At 36.2% G+C, this 17,958-nt stretch overlaps 1 protein-coding gene across 1 annotated transcript in view; it reads left to right on the top strand.

The window, feature by feature from the left end:
* Nucleotides 1-17,958, top strand: part of ME1 (malic enzyme 1) — a 124,718-nt gene that overhangs the window by 34,305 nt on the left and 72,455 nt on the right. The window contains exon 5 of the mRNA XM_039385320.1: nt 13,716-13,819. Within this exon, the coding sequence (XP_039241254.1) occupies nt 13,716-13,819 (104 nt within the window). The remainder of the gene's footprint in view (nt 1-13,715; nt 13,820-17,958) is intronic.

Genomic DNA, 17,958 nt, shown 5'->3' with positions numbered 1-17,958 from the left:
AGAGTAGTGGCACTTTTACATTTTTTTTTGGTGTAGTAACAGTATACTGAAATGGTTATGCTCTGATTTTAAAAAGGTCCTTTTGCCTTTCTGTTGAATGATGATCTTTAGAACTAGAGACAGCATTTCAGTGCCAGTTTTACTGTAAAATAGTAGTAATATTTCCTGAATTCTATGAATAAAGATTGGTCCTGTCTATCTAAAGATGATCTATTTTTGTATCCGGTGCATATATGAGAATCAGATTTCAAGGTTATATTCTCCACTGTGTTCCTTAGTAGTTTTGAGTGTTTCTGCAATATAAATGACACTATGTGTGATCAAAACAGAAGGTTTCTAGATGCGCAGCTTTTCATTTAGGTATGTTAAAATGTTATGGACCAACTTAACCTAGTTGATGAATAGAGGCTTTTTTCCATGCTCCACAAAACAGTCAGGCCAAGGAAGGTACTCAAAGGTACTCAAAAAAATGCTGTGGCCCAGTGGTGCTGAGTTCCAGGCATGAAAATTTGTAAAACTATTAAGTAAATCTGTTTTTTTAATCTTTCAGCTGCTGCCTATCCATGTCAGTCTGGTAGGAGGTAATTGCACTTCCTTCACCAGTTAAGTTCTTTTTTATAAGTGGATTTTTTTTCCCTCTTAGATCTTGCTGCTAGATCCTTCCTTGGTAGCACATGGACAGCACTTGAACAAAGGAGAAAATACATGAATATTCCTTTTTCTTCCTCTTTTCCTGCTTCCACTTGGCAAGTAAATAGTGTGATTGGATATTATTTTTCCTAGAGTCAATGCCATGAGTAATTTTTTCTATTCTCTTTTCACTATTCAGAAGTACTGAAAAGTAAATTAATTTCTGAATTTACAGTTCTGTCTAGCCCATTATGCAGATTAAAAACCCATATACTATTTTATTTTGTTGGAATTGGTAGTCTCCTTTTAGATCTATTAAGTTATTTGAAGTGGACTGAACATGTTTTAGAAGAGGGAATGGGCTAGTGCATCTGTTCTTATAGATGCACATTCTAAAATTGGGGGCATGTAGTGTCATCTTTCTAGTGTGTTTCAAAAGATTCTACCTCTAAAATAAACATAGGATCACCAATCACTCATAAATGTGCTTTATTTAAACTATAGGAACACCTGAAGCTGTACCAGCATCCATATTACGCTTACAGACTAAGGAATGAGCTGGGAAAGGATGGTACTTGCAAGAGTCACCATTTCCTGCTCAGTGTAGGGATTGGTGGGTGACATGTTTGTGGATCACAAATATCTGACAGCTGATGTTCTTCAGTAATTTTTGAGAGTTTTCCTTTTCTGGCTCTTCAATGCTCTAGTTGAATAGTTACAATATGTCTGGTAATACATTTATGACTTGAAAATTTCAAAAGTTATTTTTACTCACTGTTTTAACTCAGATGAGTTGAGAATTTGTTAGTGTAGTAATAAATCTGGATTTACCCAAGATATTGAAGTTTTCAATGTGTTTCAGTCTTTTAAAGACTGCCTTTTGAAGAATCTTTGAGTTTGTCTTCCATTGTGTCCCTGGTCTTCTGCAATTTTTTTTAGTTACTGTTTCTTTTGTATCTTCTGCCTTACTATGTATTTCCTTGGTTATATTAAACCTTCAGTAGAAGACTGTGTATAAATGTCTTGTGCTTCCTCGAGGATGCATTCTACTAGTGAGAATCAAGAGAGCTGAAATACAAAACATTGCCTATCCCTTTTATGAAGTAATTGTGTACAAAGGGGAACAGCATTCCCCACTGTATTTAGAGCTGCTAAAAGTTTTGACTTATTTGCAAATGTAGATCACTTGCTATTCTTTACCATGGTATTCCCAGGGCAATGTGTTGCCTCACCTCCCTTTTTTTCATTTAGCTGCTTTTCTCATATTTTCTTAGGCGTAGATCAGCAGCTATGAGTACCAGCACTTTTTCCAATAAAACTCAAATATAAATGGGCTTGGCTTTTAAGCATTTTTTTAAAATATTTTTCTCAGTTTCATAGTATGCACACTATCAGCATTTTGTTTAATGTTGCATTCACTTGTTATTTACTATAACAGTAGAAAGACATTCTGTATTTACATTACTACTATTATAATGCTTGTCTCCTTTTACCCTAATAAGGGGATGAAAAATACTTTGATCTACATTTCCTGTCAATAGCAAAAATACTTACAGTCCTTTTTAAATAAATAAAAAACTAATGAGGAGAGATTTTTTCCACCAGACTTTTACTGTTATTATCATACAACAAAAGGTTACTGCAATTTTAAAAATTCATTCAATTGTTTTAGTTCAATTAAATTAAAGGAGACTTTCAAGTTCATATTATCTTTTTAATATGTATGTTGTATAAAACAATATATTGCTATATATTTAGTGCCAGACTTACATCCACCATGATTCTATATTGGCTTTGCTTAAAGTTCTCTTATTCTTTTATAAAATACTAGAGATAAGTGTTTGCAATCTTCTTGTAACCATCCAGCCTTTCCATGTTGCCTCTCTAGTCAACCCAAATCTAGACTTTTCTAGTGTACCCACTGTCCTGGCAGCAATGTGTTTTCCTGTTTTTTTTAATCTTTCCCATGCTTAAGATTCAATGGAATGGCCGGTTATAATCTTGTGTTTGAATTACTAGTCTTGAGAGTCTGGGGCCCGTTCACCAAGTTAGGTAAGCTCAGAATGACTGAAAAAGAGACACAGAGCTTGACAGCCAGATGAACCTAAACTAATCCTCCTTGGGAAATTTTATGAAGAGCAACAGATGCTGCTTTTTGTAGAGGAGCCGTGTCAAATTTGTTCAATTAATTGTGTTTTAAAATGTTCTTTAATCTGTTGTTCTACCTGTTGATTATAAAAAGAGCCTAGACTAGCTTAGATGTTGAAGTATCCAGTATAGGTTCTTAAGTTACTTAACATGAATTCATACTCAGTTTGCACTTCAGTTTACCTCTGTCTGCATCTGACATGTGGTTTCTGTGTGTCTTGGGAGACTTTTATAGAGAACTTTTGTCAACCTCATATTAAACAAACCCTTGTTATCTTTGAGAAGTGTCATTCTACTGCTCTTTGAGAAATGCCATTCTACTACTTAGTGCATGAGAAGATCTCAGCAATTGTCTGCTACTTTTGATCCATTGTTATCCTTTGAACTTTGTCATTTTGGCAGGAATATATGGTATTCTTTTTCTGAGACTGTTAATTTATTTTTGCGAAATTTGCTATTATGAATATTTCTTTTGTGAAGTGTTCTATTTCATTAGACCATGGAAAATGTGTCAAAGTCAGGTGGTGCTTCAGATTTCCACATTTGCCAAACAGCATTTTGGCAATGATTTTTAAGACCTGAGAAGTTGAAGAGGGGAGAATTTTAGCACAGAGAACAGAGATGGTGACCTGAGATTTAAGTCTCAGTTTCAGCTGGCATTAGAAAGAACGAGCTGTGTACTGATATTACTGGCAGTTCTGTCAGTCCATTTAATTTCTTTTTACTTCACTTTTCAGCACAAGGGGATCTATGAAAGAGGGCAGAAATAAATATCTGGAAATGCTTATTTTGGATAGCAAGCATGAATATCCACGGGCCAAACTGATGGCAGACTTTATTTCAAGATACATTAGACATTTCCAATTCTTCATGCTCAGAAGGCAACAACAGATAGTGTTTGTTTTGGTTGGCTTTCATGTAACTGCCAGCTATCAGCCTCCTCAAGGATTTCACAGGCAATGGAGAAGAAAAGAGAAGGAGTAAGCATAAATATAGCTGCTATCACAAAAGGTGGGATAATATGCATCATTTATGGCTCCGCAGAAGACAGCTTAGTGTCTTGAACAAAGCATGTCACCTATTTATCATAAAGGTGTTCTTACAAATGTTGGCCTTGCACTAGCAGGTCTACTTTGTGCACAGAATTATTTTTTCCTTTTTTTCTTTTGGTGGTAGGACAGATATATAGCTGACATGCCAGCACTGAAATAATATCAACATACTTTTTTCATAATTGCCAGTCAGTCAAAGGAACACTGTTGATGTGACTTGTTGATGTAGGAAGAGGTCCAACCCATTTGGCTCTAGTAAAAAAATGGCTGATTGTCAGCACAGTAGACAGGGATGTCAGAGTCAAAGATATTTTGATGAAGGACCATGTGGGAGTAGCTTATGGAAATAAATGAAATAAATATATGTAAGTTTAATAAAATTGAAAAGAGGTCGCAACAAGTAGTGGAGATTTGTAGTTACATATTAATTGAAAAGAAATCAAAACAAAATATCAGAACTGTTGGTATAGAAATGGGATGTACTGGTAACCTAGAACAAGATTTTCAGTTTTGTAAATGATATCTATTGATATGTTAAAATTCTGTTTAATTACATATCTGATGGACTCAAAACACTTGTGCTGTCATAATCTGTGACCTGATACAATAATAGCAAAATCTTCTTTATTAATAGAATATTAAAGATGAATGAAAAAGATCTTCAAGGGTTTTTTTACAGTTTATGTTATCTGTCATTTGTCACATGAAGCAAGATTATTAAGATAGCATTCTTCTGAATATTGTTAGTTACTAACATTGTTATAGTTAGTTAAAACTTTACTGATACCATCTTCTTTGCTCTTCTCTGAGTCACTTTGTTGGTGGTTTGTTTTTTTGGCTTTGATTTTTTTTTCTTAATTTTTGTCTGGTTTTGAAAACTGGATGACTCCTTACATTCAAACGTTTCCACTGCCTATCCTAAACAAAATTTTGAAATGTAAGTGCATGAAAATAAAAGGAATGATATGTGTTTGTTGCTTCACAGAAAATGATATAGGAAAGTTTGATATATTCACAGTGTTTGAATCACATCAAGCATCTGTATCTTGTCATACTCTCTTGATTAAGCTAATAAAATAATTTATTAAGATAGCAACACACCTGATTACTTTGCAGGAAAAAAAATCTCCAACTTCTATAAAGCATTTCATTGAGGCTAGACTTGTTTTTAAGGTACTGTATAGGCTACCGTGAGTAATATTTGGACTTTTCTTAAAGATTATTGTTTGGCCACCTTCTGTGATTTATTATAAGCACTTACTGCTGGACCCTCAAGTAGGTTTTAGCGTGTCATCCCTCAGGTTTTTGAGAGCAATAAACTTTTGAAAGTTTGGTTGTGATAATCTATTTCTATAGCTTACAGTTCCCATTATCTATCAGCTGTATTTCAAAATGTAGCATTGAGGGTATTGTTAAATGTTTCTTGATGTGTGACAGGACACGGGATTGAAATTTTAGACATATAACTGCTGGGGTTCATGAAGAAGAAATAATAGTCATTAACTGTATGGGGTCTGTGGAAGGTCAGTTGTGTAGGGAGCTTAATGGTTCATCTGAGCCTTTTCTGTGATTCAGTAAAAGCTTTTATAGAAAGTAGATATTAGGAGTTTCAGGAGATTCCTTGTGAGGTGCTCTGAAACTATATGAATAAAAGACATCAGATTTCTCATATTTTTTTACTTTCTGATTATTATTTGTATGTTAAAATATTAGTGTTTACATGCAGCATAATGTACTGAAGTCCTAAACGATGTTGGATTCTTCAGTTCTATTGTTTTCTCAATAGGCAAATGATTAAGTTTTTCAAGAAATGCCACTGGCATGCAGACAACCATTTGTTTTCAGTTTTACTGTGTAGAAGAGTTATGCATGCTAAAATTGTGTCTGATGAAATGTTCCTCTGAAACCATGGTTCTGAGCATCTTCCAAGTTCCAACTCAAATTACAGGCATTTGTGGAATTGGCATTATCCCTGTCCCTGCAGACAGATATTAACATCAGGAGAAATCGCTCAGACTGTTAAACATAATGTAGAGTATTTATCTTGCTGGTTTTTTTTTTCTTAAAGTACACAATGAATTAGGTCTCTCTGTTCTCCTTACTAACGCTGCTAAATATGGTTCTGGCAGTGAATTGTGTCATAGAATTCTTTAGGTTTGAAAAGACCTTTAGGATCATTGAGTCCCACTGTTATCCCAACACTACCAAGTCCACCACTAAACCATGTCCCTAAGTGCCACATCTACATGGCTTTTAAATATTTCCAGGGTTGGTGACTCAACCACTTCCCTGGGCAGCCTGTTCCAGCGCTTGACAACCCTTTCTGTGAAGAAGCCTCTGTATTCCACCCATGGTGACAGTGCCATGTTCATACAAAGCATGCTGTTATTTTTGGATTGCCACAAGTAACACAGAAAATGGATCTTTCTATACTTTTCCTTTTGTATAAATTAAGAAAATTCAAGATTAGAAATTATTTCCCCTTCCTCCTGCTAATCTCGTGCCTTAGTTATGACCCGCTTGGTATAGCTGCTACTTGGTGTAGAAGCTTAAATGTTTATTTAAAAGAAGGACCTGATGCATCCATGTGGTGATGGTACACGAGCAGAGTACTAGGAAAAGAACTTTAGTGCTATAAGGATCAGTTTAACAAGGAATTTATTATTTTAGTTTTGAAGCTAACTTTCCTTTAACAGAATATGTTGGCACAATTTTATGTTTAAAATTGAAAAACTTTAGTTTTTCATTTTCTAGTATGAAAAACTGTCAAACTAACTTGGTAGATTTGTTTTTTTCTTCAATTACATTACTTTCATAAACAACATCTAATCCAGTCCTCAGGAAAATGCCTGCTTTTCTCCTTATGAACAGTGCATGACCTGTGCTGCAGATTCAGTGATGGCTGTTCTTTCATAGTTACTTCTAAGTAGTTTTTAGAAGTTAAATTGGTTGAAAATCATCAATGTAAGCTGATTGACCTGAAAAAAAAGATTCCAGTGGCATTTAAATTTCAGGGAAATACCATTATTTTTTTACTTTATCTGTTGGCTAGCAAAGTTGTAGTTGAGGTATGGTTCACTACTTAGCTATTCCCAGGTCTTTCCTGACTGGAAACTGCCATGAAGAACAAGGTGAATAAAGCAGTTTTTTGCTAGGTTGTCCAATTAGGTTTACTACAAGAATTTTTTTGATAGCAATAGTAAGTTACTGCAAAAGCTTTGTCATTGTTGTGTGAATCTGCTATACTGTGTACCAGAAAGGTGAGGAGGTAGAACAAAAGCCAAATTGCTCTGATCTTGCATCTGATGTTGGGTGTATGATTGCTTTTAAAAAATTTTTAGGTTTTGGTATTGAATATCAGGTATGGCAATATATACAGTTTGCCTAGCTATGCTCTCTATACTTGTAATTTTCAGAGCCAATCAAGAAAAGAACTTCAAGTGTCCCTGTGAATTCCAGGTTGTTTGGAATGGAAAAATCAGAAAAGAATGCACACGCATCATTGATAAGGCCCCTGGCTGTAGCCGGTATTTTCTGTTTCAGGTGTTCAGAAATCTTGAATTACACCTAAAAATCATTAGATGAACTTTCTATAAAAGCAGAATTTCTATAAAGTATTTTATAATTTCCAGTATTTTGGAGGTAAACTAAGAATGACTTAGATGTACCTACAGACTCACACTAGAAGGCAACACTGCTCCCTACCCCTGGACCATCAATAACCCTTGAGCTTTTCACCCATCACTGGATTCCACAAACTGACTGGATGCAAACACCAGTGTGTTGCGTGACTTGAAGAGCAGACAACACAACAGCCTTCTGAAAAATCAAGTGCATCTTGCTGCTGCAACTTTCTGTCTTTGTGTTTTGTGCTTGGTGCTCCCTTGCTAATGATGGCTCACACAGCTTGTGCTATTTGGTATATCTTAGGTGTGTTTGTAAATGTTACCCTTAGGGGACTGCATGGTCTCTGAGTTTTATTTCCTGGAGGAGCCCTTCTGGTGCCCTGACAAGGGATGGAGGGACACGGGCGGAGTGTGCAGTGCGAGAGGTCTGGAGGGCTGGCGCCCGCTCGCCACACAGCCCACTGTCTGCCCACAGCCCGCACACACTGGGGCCTTTATGCAGTGCCACATACATGCGCTGGAAACATCCCACAGAATGTCCCTGGCACAGCCTGGCTTTGTGCAGTCTTCTTGCTCAGGGACAGTCTGTGGTAATTTCATAGCGTGTTAGAAGATTCCTGCATGAAGCATTCTTTCCAGCCATTAGAGGGATTTTTATTTTGCTGTTAAAGTTCGCTGGAGCTGACAGTTTTTCAGCTGGGTAAAGCTGACTGCATGCGTGGGAAATAACTAGAGTATAAGCAACAGGGTTCAGTGAGTATTCAAAGCTACAACTGGCAATTCCTCTTCAGATTAAGAAATGAATAAGCTTCCTGAGCAGAATCAAGCACAGGATGTAAAAGTCACATTGACACTTAAACAACCTTATAAAATTAAAGAACAAATTGAATTGAATAAATGAAGCCTGTCTTCAAGGAGAAATAACTGAAAATGTGTAGTCTAGGTGTGCAAAACTATAGTATCACTATGCGTGTATGAAAGAGAACATATTTTCTGTATTGTTTAGCACAACCTTAAATTCTTTTAAACAGAATTTGAAATACCGTAACTTCTTTTCTGTTACGTTAGGATATTGCTTCAACAGAATATTAATAAATATTTATATTTTGAACTGTCTCAAAAACTCTTAATATTCTTCAGGAATAGTTTTATTCCATGGAATTTGTTCCCTTCAAGCACTACACTCAAGATTGATGACAATTAAACGTTATGAATGTATTGTCTTTTAAACTCTTGACTATTTCAGGTCTAGAATTTTGTCTGAACAGACAATGGATGATTTATAGTGATGTTTTTAGGGTTACAGATCGGAAAATATTAATTATAGTACAGCTGTTGTCTGCATGCACTGTTATCTTTGCCTCTCAAGTACTGGCAGCCACTTGGTTTTGGCAAGGTGAACACAGCTGGGCTCAGCTTTTTAAACTCGTGTCCAATGTGTGGGGGTTTTCCTCCTTTATTTGTAGCTAGAATGACCCATTGTGATACCCCTTTTTTGGCCTCCTATTTTGGGACCGTTTGTGTCATCCTGTCCTAGGGAAATTCCTGTGGAGGAAACTGAGGTGCAAAGAGAGATACTGCTCTGTGTGCCAGTGCCTGTCTGTGGGGCATGTCCAGATAAAGTGTTAGCTGAGACTCCCAAAGATGAGATCTCCTCCTTTTGGGGAGACAGAGAGGATAAGGCCTCTTTTTTCTTCTGCTAGAAAAGTCTGATGTTTAGATAGGAGGGGCCATGATCTCTTCTTAGTAAGTATGCCATGGGGCCAGTGTAGTTCAGAGAAAACAAAATTTAAAAAAAATCTTTCACTCTCTGATTATGAAACTTCTTTTTGCAAAGTATTCTGCACCCTCAAACCCAATTAGTAGCATTCAACTCATCAAAAATTCACTTAGCATTTGGAAACATAGAATCTGTTACATGTTTTAAGGGCATCATCCTGTATTTCACACTTCAAAATAAGCTTTTTCTAAGAAAAGAAAGGCTTCCTAGTCTAATATAAATTGAAATCTTATACACTCTTTCTAATGCCATGAAAAACACTTTGCAGCTGTAAGCTGTTCTTGAAGGACAGACAATTGTGATTCAGCATGTTAGTGCTTACAAATGAAAAATTTAAATGAACACGGATTGATTACTGGGTAATGAGTACTAATAGAAGCTGAAGCTAAGTCCAAAACATTGGCTTTGTTCCTACCTGGCTAACCCTTCTATTGGAAAAAGTTTCACATCAAGGGAAATTTCGGTCTTGTGGAACACAAAACAAAAAAAGGTTTGGAATGTCCAACTTTCCTGGAGAACAGAAATTCCACTGTGCTCACCAGCCCTTCCCCAACCTGTGAAAACTGAGACAAGAAGAAGGTTACAGAAAGAATTTACAGTGTATTAACATAAGAAAGAATTTACAGTGTATTAACATAAGAAAATATTAACACTTGAAAAAGCAGCAGTATTCCCCTAGTTTTCTTGGTAACTGTGTGCCCTGTTAGACCAATCATACTCTGAAATGTATTTAATTTCTGGTGTATGGCATGTCTTTGTCCCAAAGCTTCAGACGTCCCACACAAATGTAGTTCTCCTTAAACTTTATAGCTGTGGCTCTAATGCAAACCATCATTTTCCATTCTAGAACTGCTGGAGGGTTTTGACATTTTGATGGTGTGCAGTTAGTTTCTGCTCTGAAGTCTCACCATACACCAAACTCTGTCTAGGTGGCATTGATTGGTTCTGAACACTTGCTGCTGGCATCTTTGTCAGTGGAAAGGCTCAGTGTTTTGCAGTTTTTCACCTCCAATTTTCCATGAAGCTGTTCACTAAAATGTACCTGTTCCAAAGAAACGTCTCAGTGCCAAGTTTGAGAATAGATGACATTTCAGTGTGTTTGTGCTCAACTGATGAAATAGTTAAGTGTGCAATTTTCTGTTTCTCCCTGGTTTGGCTTTTGTAGATAAATTAGAGCCAGGTGCACAGCTCAAGTCTTGCTTGAACTTTGATGCTTTGCTGATCCCTTTAAGTGTGCATAAGTAAGGTGGTATAAATGGCTTGCCTTTTTCTTAGAACCCCAAAGGTCATTGCAGTTTTAATTCGCTCAGGTGGTGCTTCAAAGAACATGTTATTTTATACAGATAATTCTAAATAGATGTACATGATATTTCCACTACCAGAACTTCAAACCGTATTTCTGTTAAAGCTCGAATGTACCACACTAGTAAACCTAAATGTTTTAGAACTTTTCTTTAGCCTTAGAATAAGTGTGTCTAAAAATAAACTGGCATTAACCTTTTCAGTATCATGTAATATGCATAACAAACCCACTAAACTGAAAAAAGCAGAGTTATGTTTTGAAGGAGATTTGATTTCCAGCTTTGGCAACAAGCTGGGTGACAAAAGAAACCAAAGTCATTGAGAAGAGGTACCTAATCATCATGTCAGCTTGACATACTCAATTGTAGGATGGAACTTTTTTTCCGTAATCTGTTTTGAAAACCATGAAATAGTCGATAGCAAATGTTAGTTTCTCAAGATGTGTGAACCCTCTGAAAAAACCAAGCACTATGGACCGGGTTTGCATGGTGTTGACCTGAATAAAGGGATAATGTGCTTAAGCAGCTTATGCATTCTTCAGTGCCCTTTGGAAAGGGAGCGGCTCCACAATGGTTTGCCACTCAGGGCGCAGACGTGACCACTGTTCTTTTCACTTTCTGAATGTTTCATTCTTTTGTCTCCGCCCAGGGTTTCTTACTACGTTGTTCCAAACAGGGCTATAAAGGAACTTTTTGGGGCTATTTCTTGTCAAACTGTAACGTTTGTTAAGCAGAATGCACTGAGCTGTAAAGGAATTTTGAACTCTGAGTATATAGCTGGCCAAGCTTTTCATCAGTGATGTGTTGCTGAATTAATTGTTTCTACTTGTGAGACTTCCCAGGCTAGAGGTTTAAACATACTCCAGAAACGCTGTAATAATTGTTTTAAATATTCCACATTAAATTTCAGCATCAAAGATACATGAATAAACTCAAGCTGTGGTCTCACAAAGGGAGCTGCTTTGAAGTTCTGAGTTTTAGTGTTGACTATAGATTTAAATGCTCACAGACATGAGAGATGCAAAAGGAAAGTAGCGAAAGGAGTGTAAGAGCCTATGTTTCAAGGCAGACCCATGTCTTGTTTAGCACTTTCTGAACAGAGTAACTGTGATGCCTGTTTCTCTTGAACTTTCACATAATCACTGCCCATCTGATCTGGCTTCTTAAAGGAATAAGCCTGACAGTCTGGCTGCAAAGTGCTATGGAAACATCTTCAGTATTTAAAAAATAAAGGGACCGAAGATTTTTTTTTATTTCATTTTAAGCATTGTTTTACAAAATGAGAAAAAATGAGAAAAAAAGAGAAAACAGACATTGCTTAATAAAAAACTTGTGGAAACTCTTAAAAGAGCACATCAATTTAGGAAGACGAATTACGGGAGTTGGAAAGAGATTAAGTTATTTACACTTATCTGGACAGTGGAACATGCAGTATGTTTGCATAGGACATGAACTGGCATGAAAAGCTGGGGCAATGGGATTTTAGAAATGGGATTCCTGTTCCTGAGTCCTACTGTGATGTTCCTGTCAGAGGCTCCTGGGGCTTGGCAGTTCTTTGTGTGCTCAGTCTGGTGGGAAGCAACGGGCTCTCCAAACTTGCCTGAAGTTTACACATTGCTGAACAGTTCATTTACACTTCCTGTGAATTTATCTCCCAGAGATAAAAAAATTATCCTTGATTTTTCAGATTTTCCTGAGGTCATTTTAAATAACTAGACAAACTGAAAATTGAAATGAAAAACTAATTCCAGAAATAGTTCTTGACAACAAAGTTTGAAATGATCATATAAGAAAAGAAGACTATAGAAAAGGGACAATTACTTAGAAAGATATCAGATCAAATTCTTGCCTGCATTTTCCTGCTGTATCCGGAATAGGTACAGAATTATGATTTTGATTTTGCTGCTGTAATACTTAAAATAATGTAAATACACAGGTAAAATTGTTTCAGCCAAAAAATATGCTACTTAAACATGAATGCTACAATGAGTTGATGAAGGGAATAAACAAAATACTTACAGTGTAATGACTTCACCTTCATTTACAAAGTAATTTTAATTTTGAGATTTATTCAGTTGTCAATTCAAAAAGTTGAACTAATAACTTCTGAAAGGCTGTAAGTAACATGTTAGAAACTGTTTTGAATTGGTGATGAATTTAGCAATGGTTTTAGAAAATTCAGCTTTTAAACCTGCTTGATTTTTAAAAACATTCTAATCTTACATCTTTACTTTTTTGTGGAAGTGGAGAGTAAAGTGAGGGAGAGACAAACATTTCTATCTGTAGGTCTGCATCAGGATACTCCCACAGGATGCAGAATACTACCAGAGGTTTTAAGTTTCATACTGATTCAAATCAATCTTTAACAGGGACTTCTGACCCAGAAGATTTTTCAGTTCTACAACATAGAAAAGCTGGGAATGCAATTGAGGCATTTCTCTAAAATTCAGAAATCTCATTTCTGATTCTCTGTTTGACCAAACCAGGACCTTCTGGTAGTGAAAACATGGAATAATTCAGGCTTGGTGTTTTTATGGACCTAGGGGAAAAGTCTGTATCATAAATCTAAAGAAAGAAAAAGTACAAGATTTAAGCATAGGCAAATTCAGAAATCTTATCCAACTGATGGAACGTGGGTAATTGAAATGGATAATGCTGGACTCTAAACTGATAATCTAAAAAGCATGGAAGGAAGAGGTCGAAGGCTTGTTTATGTTTTGGCATATTGAATTTTAGAAAGCAGCACACTTTCAGAGTATCAGCTCATCAACAGAGTTGAAATGATGGGCTCTGGGAGAGATTGTGGAACATGATGATAGAAGTAAAGACAATGTCCTTTTTAAAATGTCAGAGCACTGTCAGGACATAAAGGAAAAATATAAAAGTGCTAACTAAAGCTTTAAAAGATACTTTTGAAACCTGACTTCCCAGAGTAAACTTTTTCAGTTGGAAACTGTACACTTCCTTTGAGACTAGAGTATCCCTTTTCTTTGATACAAAAGGGTGTTTCTTTAATCTCCTTATGTTTCTTCAGTCTTTATGTAGACATGGATAAGTGGATATGTACTTCATATGCTTGGATTAATCTTCAAACACTGTATTGTTCTCCCCTTCTTATTAAATAAGAGTGTAGTATTGTAGCTTGCTCATGTAACAGCTCAACCATTTTTTTTAACAGACATTGTTGAAAGATCCTTTGTATATTGGGCTGAGACACGAGAGAATTAGAGGTCAAGCCTACGATGATCTTCTTGATGAATTCATGGAAGCTGTGACTTCAAGGTAAGTGATATATCTGTGCTGGTCCTTGATGAATTCCACTATGAACTTCATATTGCCAGAAATAAAGGTCAGTAGCTTAAGAAAGGAAGACAGAGTTGTTAGGTTCCAAATAATTTTTATTTTGAGCATACGATTTTATGAGTTTATAACTGCCTTAACTATTTACCTTTAATATTGTAAATATATGAATTCACTGTATGAGTGGTAAAACTCATCTTGAGATGAGTGAACTCATTTGTCAAATGTCTTTTTCAAGATTTGGATGGCTAAGTATTTGCCTAATAATTCTCTATGCATAGTGCTGTGCCTACATGATTGTCTCTGTGATTTCATATGTGAGATGTCACGAGCCTTAAAGAAGATCTCACACTCAGCAACCACTGCCTCTGCTCCCACCAAAGCCACAACAGGACTAAGCTTTCAGTGTTTTAATTTTAAATGTCATGGTATGGACCTATACCAAGTCAGCTCTTTCACTTGCTTCTTTTTTCCTATACAGAAAGTAGTTAAATGTATTATTAGACCATGATCCATAAAATAGTTCTCGTTACACATCAAATAAAGTTTGCTCATATTTTCCTTGTTTGTTAAAATATTTGGAGTTCTAGCCCTGCATTCAATGTGTATACCTAAAATAGCTCAAGTGCCAGGATCCTTAGCAGAATATGTTTTCTGCATCTGCATCCCAAAGTTGAGGCTGAACTGTGGAACCTGGAAATACTTTCCAGCTCTTCAGTCTTGCCTTGTGCCCCTCAGCATTTTGACTCCATGTTGTGACCTTACCTGGACAAGCACAACCTCTGTTCTTCCTGGCTTGGTTGCTGTGCAAAAGAAACTTGGCCAAGCAGGAAGTATTAATTTCCATGCCTCAAACACGTATTCCTTCATGTATTACTATACTCTTCCCCATCATCCCCAGTTAGCTGCCACTCCCTTGTTGATAATCTTGCTATGAAAGTTGCTAGTTTGGCTCTATCCTGTAGTGTGTTTCTTCCTCTGCAGAATATTCCATTTCAGATAAAATTGATGCACCTTCCTAATAGATTCATGTCCCTAAAAGAAGGTTTAAAGCATTAAGAAATTGCTCTGTGGTCCATGTTTTGAGAATCTCTAACATAATGCATTCCCTAACTCACCCTTTCTTTAAAATGAACCCTTGTTCTTCTTACTGAAGGATATCATCAGAGTCAAGCAGAAGATTATCTCAGTAATGTTTGAAGGTCTGGTTGACATGTTCTTTTTACTTAAACATCTTTAAAGCTCTGTAATTTTGAGCAATTTTGAGCAATTTGTGTTTGCTTGACCTTCTGAAAGATCACTTTGTTCTCATCTAAATCGCTCATGATCAGTGTAATTTATTTCATGTTTGAAGTGGGGCTCTTAAAAACTATAATTCAGACTTTATGTGGTTTACTTATGAACTGTGTTGGCTGTACTGTGACATCTATGTTGATTATGATACTTATTTGCTAAGGTGAAGGGAAAAGTGATGTAGTTAAGTCAAAATCAAGTCCATTTGATCAATAATTTCACATGTTCCTAAATTTGAATTTCCGTTTAATGTGCCACTGGCAGACTAAGCACTTGCAGCTGATTCTGGCATAACAGGTCTGACTGTTAAAGACTGTTAAAGATTCCCCTGCCAGCCATTGTGGTGATCTAGGTAATTGTATACTTTGGTTAAATAATAGTTACTTTTTCCTTATGAAAGTTTCTGTTATGTTTTTCCTCTTTTCACTTTTCTTAGCCTTCTGCTGGCTGTTTCACTGAGGGAGTATTTGCTTCACTAATCTTAGATGCATGTTTGGTCTGTTAGATTTTAGGTTAGTCATATTTATAGTTAGTTAGAATGCTCCAAAAGAAGCATTCTTAATTAGCATTGCCTAATCAGTTCCTGGAATGGAAGAAGTTTTGCAGAAATCTGTTGTCGTGTTTTCAGTACATCTCCAAGACATACATAACCATGAACATTGTAAAGCACAAGGCTGTCGTATATTTTTAATAAGCCTAAGTTAAAGACACGGTGATGACAGATATTTTCAAGTTGGAAAACTATGTGAAATACCTATTTTAGATCTTTTTCACCTCCATAATTCTCCAGAGAGGCCAAATGCTAATAGAAGTGAGAGCCAGGTTTTAGCAGCACTGCCTGGGAGCAACAAGGAGCAGGCAGCCGTACAGGGCGGTGCACTTTGTACAGGCTTTTCATTGGCTTCCAGGGAATTTTCCTAGACATGCACATCATCTTGATTGATTGTTAAATTTTGAAAACCTAGATTTTTATAAACTGATGCAGCATAATTTATAGTGTTTCATGTTGAAACATGACCTTTATACAGTAAATGCCATAATGTTTAATAAAGAAAATGGTAGTTTCATCAACTGCAATACTTTCCGCTTCTCAGCCTCCACTGCTGTTCACCCCCAGAAAGATCTTCTTATGGAACACAATTATTTATGAAAGAGTCAGGATTAAAAAAAAGCAAACCAAAAAGCACACCAACAAACCCAGAACTTAAACTATCCATTACTAAAAGATTTTGGTACAGTATCCAGTACACTATCATGGCAGAATGGAACTAGTACATTGTGATTTTTCCCAGATGTGGGAAGGCAGAAGCATATGGAAAGTGTCTGGATTTCTCTTGACATGAATCCAGTGAACAGCTTTTATTTATTTACTTATACATTTATCTGTTTATTTATTTATTACCAGTACCAGCAGCTGCCCTCTCTGAGGGCATGTACTGTAATTTCTCTGGACATTGCCAGGTATTTCTTGCTCTTGTGTCAGTGTGGTAATTTAGGGGAACAGGAATATTCTAAATGGAAGGAATGTTTTGTTACATGAGGGAAAAATGGACAGTTGTCTTCATCAGTGAAGAACATAAACTGGAATTCAGAAACGTCTGTTAAGTTTCTATACAAAGAAGTAAATTTTTTCAAATTACAATTTGTTCTTAAATATCTATGTTTACAGAGGAAACTCTGAGAGGAGGGATTTCTAAACAACACTTTGGTAGCTGGGATTGATCCACCAAGACTTCCTGTGTAACCAGAGAAAATAACTCTATGTTTTTATTCCAGTTCCTATTTCTTCCCTACTTGACTGTGATAATGCAAAGAGAAATATATAAATGGCCAAGAGGTATTCATGTACAGTAGTGAAGGGATTATGGAAATGCTTGAGAGGAAAATATGTAAAATGGAGATGGAACAAGAAATGATAGAAGAGGAAAAAACACCTTTTCAATGAGAGGGACTTGAATTGTCTAATACAAGAAATAGATTTAAAGGGGATGGAAAGTTTTTTCCATGTTTCAAATGATATTTCATTTTCACAAATCTGGTAAGAATAACTCCACCCTGAAGCCCTCCAAAAAATGTCAGAGTAGGGAAGAACAGCATCATACCAGCTTGCTTTCTGCTGCAGGTCACCTCTGGTGGAAGTCATTGTACATTGGGCAGGGACAATACTGACTTACACCTCTGGCCTGTGAACAGAAAGGAAACTTAGAAAATGGAAAGAATCTGATACAATTCCCATGGTTTGTTTCCTTGCCTACCTACCACAGCCCCAAGGAGCTGGGTGGAATTATTATTCTGTTGTGAGCTAAACCCCGTGGATTTGTGATGTGTAAAAGAAACTCTGTATCACTGAAATCATCTTTCTGTGTGTGTGTGATTGTAAGTTTTCAGTTTCACTTCAAGATGCAAATAATAGTGGTGGACCCTTGAAAAGTAATACCATGTGTCGTCTGCATTCTCTTCTGTAATCATATTTTGATTAAATCCTTCCCTGCTCTTTTTATATGCTGTGCTTTTCTCAAGTTTGTGAGTTATAAACCAAGCTGCTGACAATTGTAATTCAGTATGTTCCATCCTAAATTACCATGATGTAGTCATTATTCCTCATTTGCCTGATTACATTATTCACAGATGGTAGCAGTGTTTCATTTCACTTTGTGTGTTACTTTAAAACAGTGTTTTATGGTAAATATGGTTTAGCTAGCTTTGAGAACAACTGTAAAAGCAATGTATCCACAAAATACAAATACAAAAATGTTTTAATAGATGCTTTCATTTAGTAGATTTCATTAGAATATGGTTCAATTTGTGAATAAATAAATTCAAACAGC

The sequence above is a fragment of the Pipra filicauda genome, unplaced genomic scaffold (assembly GCF_003945595.2).
Source record: "Pipra filicauda isolate LSUMZ 115617 unplaced genomic scaffold, ASM394559v2 scaffold403_size635245_pilon, whole genome shotgun sequence".
Lineage (NCBI taxonomy): Eukaryota > Metazoa > Chordata > Aves > Passeriformes > Pipridae > Pipra > Pipra filicauda.
The sequence above is the reverse complement of the archived record's forward strand: the minus strand, read 5'-3'. Positions and strand labels throughout refer to the sequence as shown.